The 11588-nt window shown below is 46.8% G+C and overlaps 1 protein-coding gene across 2 annotated transcripts; it reads right to left on the reverse strand.

Annotated features, from left to right (window-relative positions):
• Positions 1 to 294: 294 nt before the first annotated feature.
• CST7 (cystatin F) lies at positions 295 to 6451 on the reverse strand. Of its 2 annotated transcripts, none has more exons than XM_009093698.4 (4): positions 6296 to 6451; positions 1439 to 1611; positions 1077 to 1193; positions 295 to 615 (listed from the first exon to the last, which is right to left on the reverse strand). In XM_009093698.4, the coding sequence occupies exons 1-4, from the start codon at positions 6369 to 6371 to the stop codon at positions 523 to 525; spliced, it is 459 nt and encodes a 152-aa protein (XP_009091946.1). In that variant the 5' UTR covers positions 6372 to 6451; the 3' UTR covers positions 295 to 522. The 2 variants fall into 2 exon arrangements, with proteins under 2 accessions (XP_009091946.1, XP_018773574.1); XM_018918029.3 differs by having other exon boundaries at positions 6299 to 6450.
• Positions 6452 to 11588: the final 5137 nt, after the last annotated feature.

Consider the following 11588-nt stretch of genomic DNA (forward strand, 5'->3'; position numbering starts at 1 on the left):
AATATGATTAGATTTATTAGCCTTGGCATTTGCAGTGGTGCCCTTCCTGACACATGTGTCTGACCATTTCCCAGGCACTGGAAAATCTTAAAACTTGTGTGTTTGTGTGTGTATGTATTCCCAGGCAAACCACCCCACTGTTGTCAAGCTTTCCTAGGTGTTGTATTCACACATGCTGTGGTTTAGACTTGTTTCCATCATGGCTTTGTGAAAGTTCATCACAAGTGCAACAGAGCTTCCTGGGAGTGCTTGGGAATTCAGGCAGAGGATGGATGGCAAATGAATGACAACATGTGTTCATGTGCAGTTTAGTTTTGGAAAAACAGATACAAAACTGGATAGCAAGAGATTCAGTCAAGGCAGGCCTTATCTTTTGAGAGTCTTTCTCAAGGAAAAAACAACCATGTCCTTTGAGAGAAAAGCTCTGTGCAGTTCTGTACAGCTGTTCCCCACTTCAGTATTGACCTCAGCAGTCCAGGCAAGGAAAAACTCAGGGTAGGAGATTCTCTGGAAGTCAGGCTCTCATGGGGAAAGGTCTTGGTGACAGTGGGCAACAGGGATATGCACTTTGTGTGTCCAAGGTGTGATCCAGACCTCAAAATAGCATCTCAGCATCTGTGAATAAAAGGGGAATAGGTGAGAAAGTTCAGGTGTCTGCTGGTTGATCTCAGCATTGCAGGCTGTGATGGGGCAGGAGTAAAACAGCATCCTTTTGTGTGCCCACTTTATCCTAGGAAAAGTGCTGTTTGCTAAGTAATCCTGTCTAGTGGGAAAGCCTGTGCAAAGTGTTTCCCACCCAGGAAAGCTATTTAGCACCTACTCTATTTCTGCACACTCTCCTCAGTCACCCAGGAATATGGGCCAGGTGGATGTGTCTGGTTCAACTCCCTGCAGGCAGGAGCTGGCCCTGGATGCATGAAAGGTGAGAACCTGGCCTCACCCCAGCTGGCTCTGCAGAGGAGAGGCTTGTACACACATGGAGACGTGGCAGAGCTGGTCTCAAAGGGATTGTACAGCTAGAGATGACCAAGAATCCCCTGCAGTTCCTGGGCACCCTGAATAAACTGAACACATACCTGTTGCAGGTTTTTTTCCCTCTGGAAGTGACAGCTGTCCAGGCTGGGGTGATCCCTCTTCTCACACACGGTGCGTTTGATTTCCACATGAAGCATGTACTTCAGCCCTCTGACTATCTGGAGAAAGCAGTTTCATCCTTTAGATTGAGGGCAGGGGAAAGAGATGCCAAAGCTTTGGCTGGGAATCAAGTGCTACACCTGAGAACTGTGTGTCACCCACGCAGAGCCCTCCTGTGTAGCAGTGCTCCAGGGGACAGCTTTAGCAGCCCTGAGGAGGATTGGGGACTTTGTATCTTGTGAATGCCAGAGGAGAGTCAGTTAGAAGATGGTTTGGAGAACCATCAGGAGCCTGCTGCTCTTACCTGTACCATGGCTTCCTTTATCTGTGATTCCTTAAACAGGAAGAGGTCATTGGAGCTGTTGTTGTACCTGTAGACCCCAAAGCGAGCGGCCCTGCGGACCTCGGGGTTGTTGGTGTTCACTGGGACAGGGAAGCCAGGTCTTATGGTAGAGTGGGGTGGTGTAACATGTGTACCTGAAACAGCACCAAACATCAGGTAAAACACATCAGGGGCATGAAAGGGTGGGGGCTTCAGCCCTCTGAACCAATGCTAAGCCCTTTTACTTTGTACCTCAGAAGGTCTCTGTTCACATCTGTTACAAAGCAGTTTTCATTTATATGTCTGAAATGGTGAAACAGTCCTAGGACATGAAGTGACATAAAGAGATGCTGCTAGAAGTGAAAGAAGAGCTCAAAATTACTTAGAAAAAGCCAGAGCATCACAGATATTATTTCAATGTCTCTTATAACTCCTTGTTTATAAAAGGACTAACTTTGAAACTGCTTATAAAGATAGATCATGTTGCTCAGAGCGCAGTATGGTTTTGATAACATATCAAACACTGGCTCGAGAGTCCTGCTGCTCTTAATTTGCATATCTTATCTTACTGATACAAGTTTTTATCCCACACCCCACCCTTAAACCTTTGATGGCATCTTGAGGTTTTTGTGTTAGAAGGATTCAGATGTTAGGAAGAAATTCTTCATTGAAAGGATGATAGGACACATGTTTAATCCCTGGAAGTTTTCAAGTCCAGGCTAGGTGGGGCTTTGAGCAACGTGATCTAGTGGAAGGTGTCCCTGTCTGTGGCAGGGCAGTTGGAAGTAGAAGGTCTTTAAGGTCCCTTCAAACCAAACAATGCTATGATTACCAAGGTCATGGAGTGGAGAAGCAAGGTGTGTAGCAAATGGAAACTATGGAGTGTGGGGGTTAATCCATGATCCTTCACATTACAGCACTTCATAAAACCATTTACTGTATATTTTTACTTGCTTATGTAGCTCTTTCCCCACACACCGCTTATTTTTCAATCATTTAAAAGAAGCTCAGAGCTTACAGTTGATGTCATTATTTCACCCCCTTTTACATTTCCCTTCCTCTCCATTTTCCCACTTCTGAAACCAAAGAAGAGGGAAAAAATCTCCAATCCTGCAGAAGGTGCCATCCAGCCACTGCAGGAGGTGACCCTGTGTGCATGCAGGCAGCGAGCCTGGGTGTGTTTGTGCACACATATGTACACACAGAGGTTGTACTCATTCTGCTGTGAAAGTCAAGCTTTTTATCACCTCTAGCTTTTTTTCACAGATCTTTCACCCACAGCCAGCTGCACAGAGCATAGGCTGTGTACTTAAGGAGTTTGCAGGGGCAGCTTGATGATCTGAAGTCTATTAAAAAAAAATAAATAAACCAAACCAGAATTATGTAACATCATCAGCATGGAAGGTGACAAAAATTTATCTCACATGTTGCTTATGCACATCCTACTTATACTGTCACATCCTTCTCACAGGTGTTAATTGCTGTGCCCAGTTTTAACAGTGCTCAGGGATTTACACCTTGACCTGCAAAGGAGAGACTCAATTCCATATCCCTCCTCAACCCAAGCATGTCCAAATCCATCTCTCTTCCTGGCTGATACCCCAGCTACCTTATTGACCCCTGTATTTTCTTGCAGGTGGGAGCTGAGAGACCCAGGCCATGTGTGGGAGAGGAGTGGATGTTGTGCAGGTGGCTTTGTGTCTGCTGTGGAGGTGGTGAGCTCTCTTTTGCCATGCCTCTGATCTGTGTTGGCACTATGGCTGTGCAGCCAGCACTGGGCAAGTGTTGTGCTGTTTTTTCACCCAACAGCCCAAAATCCACTTGTAGGTCCCAAGACTATTTATCAATGATATTTTTGCCCCTGACGAAGGGGAGGAAGGATGCATCTAACCATCTTATCAGAAGGCTAATTAATGACTTCATTACACTATATTATTTTATACTACATTACATCTATATTACATTACATCTAAACTGAATCTGCCAAGCATTCAATTCTGCTCACACTGCACAGCATCTCATGACTGTCAGCCAACAGTCCCCACACTCACACCTGGATTCAACTGGTCAGAGAATCAAAACACTCACACCAGAATCCAATCATCAATTCCCTTCAGGTAAACAATCTTCCACATTGCATTCCACTCGTGAGCAACACAGGAGCAGTGAAAGAGATAAGCATTGTTTGTTCTGTCTCTGAGGTTCAGAGAATGTGAAACCCAGAAATATTCTTGGGAAGAATTGTGCCTTGCTTTTCTCTCTGAGGAGAAATGTGGAGACACTGTTCTCTGTTGGATGGTGTCTTCTTGCTGCAGCAAGGGTGGAATTTGAGACTCACAGAAGCTTGTGACCATTCAGCCTTGGACCAAAGGTGTTTCTCAGGCAAGCACATCTCACCCAATGCTCAGCTCATGGGTAAAACTTTTCACAGGGGTTTAAGGCATTGGCATTCACAGCTGATGGAGGAGGGCCATGCAGGACCTGTCTGCAGGCAGAAATGAAGCTCCAGGCAGAGCAGGGCCTTGGTTTGCCCAGCAGGCAGCTGTCCTGTTTCTCAGAAATGCAATGCTTTTTCCTGTGCCACCAATACCAACCCAACAGCTGAAGGGACCAGCTTTTTCCTGAGCTCACCTAACAGCTGGGACATTCTGCCAGGCTATCTGCGAGCAGATTGCTGCCTTGAGCTCTTCTTGCTGCTCCCCAACCCCTTGCTTGAATATCTGCTCTCACACTTGTTGGAAAGTCAGGTGTTGCAGTGTTGGGGATGTTTACATCAGATATTTTTCTTTGCAGAAGGGGGTGATAACCACAGCCTCTTTCAATCTGTACACAATGTCCTTTTGTGGCTTTTGAGAACCTCTTGAGTCATGCTGACGTCTTTTATAGGCATGGGGTGAATGAGACTGGCTGAAATCACACTGTGTGGATGGAAAGAAAACTATTATGTGTGTTATTCAAACCAAGAGTCAGGGTCCAGGAGCCCTCGTTCCTGACTCCAGTGCCTGGGAGATCCAGCAGTATCACACATGGCCAGGCCTCTGAAATGCATCACTTGGAGAGGTGAGCAGGCTGGGCAGGTGTTGTAGACAGGTAGACTCAATATACCATGTGTTGTAAGCAGGGGATAGTTTATAGGATATAGGTTATATTTTTCCCCCAGCTTTCACTAAGGAGTACTGGGCATTTTACCTGGTTCACCTGTTGTAACTTGGGTGTTGAAAACAACTCATACCAGAGCAAAGTGGCTATAAAATCTACTGAGCCCTTGTGGGAGATCTTTATCCCACTGTTTTCCTCTGGGGTCTCAGATTCTCTAGGGCTAGGATTTGGTTTTCTTTGTGTGCTTTCATTCCCATTCAAGGTGGTCACTGCATGGCAAACACGCAGGTCTGAAATCACTTCCAGTGTTTGGAACAGCTTGCAGTACTCTATTTCCAAACCCCAGAGACTCTCTGGTGTGAGGTACCTGTAATTCTGATTTTCTCTCTGCAGCCTTTTCTGACCATTTCATCTCTGGCTTCAGTGCCATTTCCTAAAAATTAGAATTTGTGTAAGGTGATGGCCCCATTCCAGGCACAAGGCAGACTTGGCTCAGAGGGTGAGATAGCACTGCAGGGCTGTAGGCATCCCAGCATTCCTGAAACATCCAGGCTATGTGGGAGCAGAGGCACAGCATAACTTGGCCAGGCACCCACGATACTCGGAGGGCACGAGTGTGTGATCTCACAATTTGAGCAGACAACTCTTGCTGCTCTAGGGAGAGATGCTTAGGACCAGAGCATCCTATTCAGAGCCCATCCTTGCTCCTGAATTTGGAAATGTGCAGAGAGAGATGGAAAAGTCAGCCCTCCTCCTGCTCCTTCTGTTGGGCAATAGTAGGGTTAGACACTTTTGTTGCTCAAAATTAACTGGCAGCCATCTGTTATTAAGCAAACAAGGGCTGGGTTTGCAGATACGAGCTGAATGTTGTATTAAGAGGCTCTCTCTCGTGCTTTCCTCCTTGAGGATTGCTTTGGGGACCTTGTTCCTGCAGTATGAGAGAGCAATCAGTCCTGTGGCTGCTCCCTCCCAGGCTGCAGTGAAACAAATAAGCAGATGGCAACGTGTTGGTTTGGTTTTTTTTCCCCACCAGATGCTTTGAAAGCCTCCTCCCCATTTCTTCCTCCTCCTTTAAAAACTTCCTCCCCCTAGCAAGGCTAGGGCTTTATCTTTACATTTAAGATGTGGCAGAGTTCCTGCATGCCTCTGCAGCCCCCAAAGGAAACCACAACAGAAACAACAAGCTACTGGCTAACCCAACATCATCCCTAAGTTCTTTCTGTGTATGTGAACCAAAGTAATACTGAAATATATTCAATAGTACTGGACCAAAACCTTCAGAGAAAAAACACTCATGTCTGCAGCTCCCATTCTAAAGATTTAAGGCCAGCTGCAATCAAGAGAGTTCCCTTGCTCAGCAAAGAAAGAAATGAAACAGGTTAATGCTTCATTAAAAGTCAGCTAATCTGCACTCAAGTGTCCATCTGTACTTAGAAGTCAGATTGTTACCCGCAGCCTTTAGATTTAATAATCAAGGTCATGCAGAGTTTAAACACTGACAAATGAGTTAAAACCATAAATTGACTTTAAAACCCCTAAATGATATCCCTGGACAGCATGGTTCACTACACAAGGAGAAAGTCTTTTGAGCAGTTGGGTTTTCAGCTGCAGCCTGAGCCCTGCAGTGCTGAGCCAGCATGGGCAGCACTTGGAGAAAGGCTGTTATTTACCAGAGCACTACCTAGCAGCACTCACAGAACGTAAACCACAAGGAAAACAGCAATTATTTTCCATTCTTACCACCTGAAGTCCCAGTGAAGCTCCAGAGTGCCAAACAGCAAAGTGCAGTGAAGCTGCAGGGGAGGTTCACTGCCATCTCCACCACTCCAGAAGAGGAGCCCGACTGTCAGAGGAGTATCTGCCCTGCTTCCTGCCAGAGAAGTGGTTCTGTGAGTGCTCTTATTGGCTGGTGGGGAATGAAAAAAAACCACCCTAAAACCCCCTGAATCATCACAGCTCTGATGCAGACTTTGTTTCCTGCTGATGACCACATACCTCGAAGCCCAGCCACAAAGCTGTGGCTCGGTGACAGCAGCACCAGTCTTGCATGAGACAGGGACTTTTGCTTTGTGATCCTCAAGGACTGGGCAGAAGCATGGACAGATGGACAGATACATGTGACACAGCACTGGAAATGGGTGTGGGGGTGAGCAGAGTTACAGTCAGGTGCTTTAAGGATCATGGGGAAAATTCACCCTTAAGAAACAGGCAATGAGCCCTGGGGATGTGGCTCTTGGCTTGCATTTGTGCCTCTGTGCGTGGACACCTGACAGAGGTGATGGCTCCAGGGTTTTGCCTCCCCTGATGGAGAGATTGGGGTTTGGGTGAGGGAGACAGGGAAGTTTCAGGGGTACCTACCCAAGGGGGCTGTGTAGAACAAAACCAGTAGGGAAAACATTTTGACTTTGGTGGTAGAGCATCACACCCTCCATTTATAGAAGGTGTTATCACAACAGGAAAGGGTGGCATTAGAGAGGGTCAGTTTTTTTCTAGGTAATATCTAGAAAGAAGAGAAACAGGGGCAGAGGGGTATTTTGTTTCTCTGTGGCTTGCAGAGCTTTTCAGCTCTGTGGTTGAATTATCCAGTGTAAGTCCTTGGTTTCTAGAAGATTCTCTGTAGGCAGTGCTGGCTCATGCTGAGAAGCTTGAAAGACCAGGGAAGGGGCTTGGTTGCCAGACTTTGTGGTGCAGCTGAAATAACCAGCTGACAGATTTAGGAGACTGGGAGATTAAATGTTGTCTCACTGAAGGGATGAGGGGGTGGACCTTGCTCTGTGTGTGTGTACATATGTTTCAGGTGAGCAGGAAGGTGATGGCTGCCTTTCCCTTGCCCCAGCAATGTCCCTTTTTGAGCAGAGGCATCTAAACTCCTACTGCAGGGCACTGCAGGCTGGAGTAAAATATTCTTAATATTTTGTTGTAGAAAGGGATTAGATAAATCCTCTTTTCAGATGTCCCACAGAGAAAGAATGGGGCAAGCATGGTGTGTCACTCTGGTCATCAGTCCTTCTTGCATAGGCTGCTGAATCAGACTCTTTAACCTATGGAAAGCATTAACACAGAATGAGAAGGGGATTTTAATTACTCTCCCTCTTTTTATTTTTTTTGAGCTCTCATCGTGGCCTGGCCCATGACTGTGACACAGGCAGGGACTCCATCAGGTGTCTTCAGCTCCCCCCTTTCTCCTGAAGAGCTCTTCTTTACATTTGTTGTTTCACTGACAGGTTCTGGTGAGAATCTTTCTGAGCTTTCTCAGTCAGGTGCTCTAACGTGCAAGAAAGAGGTGGTTGGGACCCTGTAGGGGCCCAAAACTTGCTTGATGAGAGACTTAAAAGGGCTTATGGGTTTTCATTTACTCTAAGATAGAGGCATGGGAGAAATACTGACAGGATGTTCTCAAGGGGTTGAAACAACTAAAAACCTCTTTACTGGCATCTTTCAAAAATCAACGGGTTTTGGCAAAATGTTTAGAGTACCCTATAGCAGCCTTCAAGTATCTGAAAGGGGCCTAAAAGAGAGCTGGGAGAGGGATTTTTGATACAGTGACAGATCCACAGGAAATGGCTTTAAACTGACTGAAGGCAGTTTTAGATGAGATATTGGGAAGAAGTTCTTCACTGTGAGGGTGGTGAGGCATTGGCACAGGTTGCCCAGGGGCATTGTGAATGCACCATCCCTGCAAGTGTTCAAGGCCAGGCTGGATGGGGTTTTAAGCAACCTGTCCTGGTAGAATGTGTCCCTGCCTGTGGCAGGGGGTTGGAACTGGGTGACCTTTCAAATCCCTTTCATCCCAAACCATTCTATGATTCTATAATAAAGCCAGACAGCCATTTCAAAAAAGCAGCATGTGCCTTCAGGTGACACATTTTTTTCCTGCCTTCTTCCCTTGCCCCTTCTTTCCATAAAAATTGATCAATTGCAACTCTTCCATACCAACTTTTTCTAGTGTCCCTTTCATGATTTTGTTGAGGAGGTTTCTCTAGCTCTTTACTCCTAGGAAGTAACACAGTGCTCCCTAATGAGCAGCAGTATTAATAGTGCTAGGTGGTGTTATGTAAAAAACCACAAAGAACATGACACCAAAATCCCACCAACCCCCCACCCTCCCCAGTAGGAGCCAAACAGCATCAAACTCCCCTAAGGCCACAATGTGCATATACCTGTTATTTTTCCTTTGGGAAATTTTGTGCTGTGGAATAACCCAGCAGCTGGAGACTGTGATGGCTGTCCCTTTGCAAAGTCTCGTTCCAGGCAGGTGTCACTTCCTGGGGTACTGCTCTGTGCCCCAAATCCACCTGCAGAAGTGAAGCAGTGTGATGTTTTGTCTGACATCCAGCCCCAGAAAATGAGTCAGATACTCTTACCATTGAAGCTCCCTGAGGGTCACTGGTAGGAATTTTATCCCCTTTCCCTGGAAAGTGTGTGCAGATCTCCTCTACACCAGCCCAGGGCATGTGGGGCACTTTGTGGAGTGGATTTCACTCAGTGAATTTCCCAGTGTGTGAGCAGGCATCCTGAACAGGGAGAGGATGAGCACAAGTGGGCACAGGAACACTCACAGATTATCCCAGGGCAAACAGAGCGTTTGCTTTAAGCAAATAGCTAGCCCTGACCCTGTCTAAATCAAACTTGTGATCTTTCTGCATTAAGAGGGATTATATAGATCTTGAAAGACTTGCACACATGAAGAAGCCTCATGTTTGTTTCTTTGGTGTGAGTAGGGGATGTTTATTGCAAGCCTTGGGATACCAAAGCTGCTCTGTTTTTTGCAAGGGAATTTGCAGGGTTGTTACATTCTCTCTCTCTCACTGTTGGCCTGAGTTACAAGAGGCTTTGGCAACAGTGCAACTCTGGGGATTCTTTAGATTAAAAAAAAAAAAAAAAAAAACCAACCAAACTTCTATTATTCATAAATCAAGGATGTAATTTTATCCTCCCTTGGACTGAAGAAGTAGAAAAGCCATTGTACCTGATATTTGCTTTTCATTTGGAACATGAGGTGGACTTCCTCAGCATCACTTTTTGCTTCAGTTATTTAGGGCCAGACATTTGCCCCTGCAGCACAACCCAGCAGTTGCTGCCATGCTTCCTGGAACAATGCCAGCAGGATCTGCAAGGGATCCTGTTGCAATTATACTCCTGTAAATGCAATCAGCATCTAGCCCTGCACCCACAATATTTCATTTTCAGTTCTCACTCCCTTTTTGTACTTTGTGGATCAGTGGGGGCTGTAGGAAAAACTGATCTCATTAACTTTTGCAGGGATTTAGAGGATGACTAGAGTGTGCTTGAATTGTGCATTCCAAGACTTTAATTAAGATGCATTTACCACTGTCAATAGTTGTGTTTTTTTCTCCTTTAAATCTTTCCAACATTTTCTGGGCTTTCATCAGGTCTCTGGGGCAGCTAATTTTGTTGGTGTTGCTTTAATGAAAGGTTTGAGCAAGATACTCCATACTGGAGATCTGCACTTTGCAAGGGCAAAATATGTTGAGGTCCAGAGAAAGGACAGTTCAAGGAAGAAGCACCAGGACAAAGAATTCAGTGGCTCCTCTACCTTCCTACAGCAGGAACACCTTCCCAGCCCAGCTTTTGAAAGTGGGAAACCACCCTGACCAGCCCCAGGGCACTTGACACCCTTCTGAGCAGGGGTGTGGCTGAACCAGTTTGGTGAGGCACAAGAAGGAGCACTGGGTCACTGCTGGTGGCCCCATTTGGGAATCTGTGCCCATGTACACAGCAACAAGAGGATGCACAGCAGAAGTTGGTGGGTTGACCTCCAAGCAGAGAATTTGTCTACTTGCCTTTCCTGCCAGGTGCTCTGTGGCTCAGCCTCACTCCCCTGTGCCTCCACTGCACAAGGAACTGAGACTTTTCAAGGCGATTGAGGCTCATGCAGCTGCATCTGCTTTTTTTTTTGTTTTCCTACCTGCAATAACTTCTGAATTTCTATCCAATATTAAGGCAGTCTGGCAGGCTTGAGGATAATCTGGTTACCATACATTTCTAGAGGAGAGGTGTGAAGAAGAAATCACTTGGCTGAGGCAGGGGTAGGGGACACAACAGTGCCATTATTTAGTTTATCTGCCAGCAGCACTGCCAGCTGCTGTGAGAGATGGCCCATGGATTGCACTGCAGGGGGCTGTGATATATGTGAGGATCCCTCCATGTTTCACCTTGTGGCTCTTTTATTAATTTTGACATGAACAAACCTCCCATCTCTTCCCTATCCCACTGAAGAGCCTGGATGCCTGGAAGCATTGGCTCAGTCAGCTGGCTGGGGAGAGACCAACCTGGTGAAATGAGTCTTATCACACTGGAAAGTGACCCTTAGGGAAGCTGCAGAGGGTTAGAGCTGCTAGAAAAGCCACCCAGGTGGCCAAAGCAGGGGTGGCAGTGCCTCAGGATGGCAGCTGCCAGGATCAGATGAGCGCTGGGTTTGGGGTATTCAGGATCAGCCCTTGCACAAGCCATGAAAAGGAAGTGCAAGCCACAGCGAGGCACTGGCACAGCAATGCAGGCCTGTGTCTGCAGTGCAGTGTGTGCTGCAGCTCTGCCAGTGGGAGGGGAGAAAAATCTGTGCTCTCCAGCTGTGTTTGAAAATCCCTTCCACAACCTGGTGGAGCTCCTCTGCCTGGCAGGTACCCAGAGCTACTCAGTGCTGGAGAGACTTGGACCTGACAGCCCCAGGCTGCTGCTGCTGTGCTGTGCTCCCTCTCACCAGCACTGCCAGCTCTCCCCTGGCTCTTCAATCCACGAGGCACAGCCAGCAGCAGATCCAGAGGAGGGCTGGGATGTGCTCTCATACACAGGTGGCAACACCAGCACGTGCAAAATGCTCCCTGGGCTATGAGGATGGTGTTGGAGAATGGATTCCTGTAGAGAGCAGAAAATCAGGTCCTAAATAAAATTTAAACCAAGCAGAGCTGTGTGCTTGCCCTGGCTACTTTAGGCACAGGTGCTGCCCAGGCTGAGGGCAGCAAATGAAATCCCCCCTCCATTCCCAGCCACTCTGCTTCTCCCTGCAGTTTGG

Source organism: Serinus canaria, chromosome 3, assembly GCF_022539315.1.
Source record: "Serinus canaria isolate serCan28SL12 chromosome 3, serCan2020, whole genome shotgun sequence".
NCBI lineage: Eukaryota > Metazoa > Chordata > Aves > Passeriformes > Fringillidae > Serinus > Serinus canaria.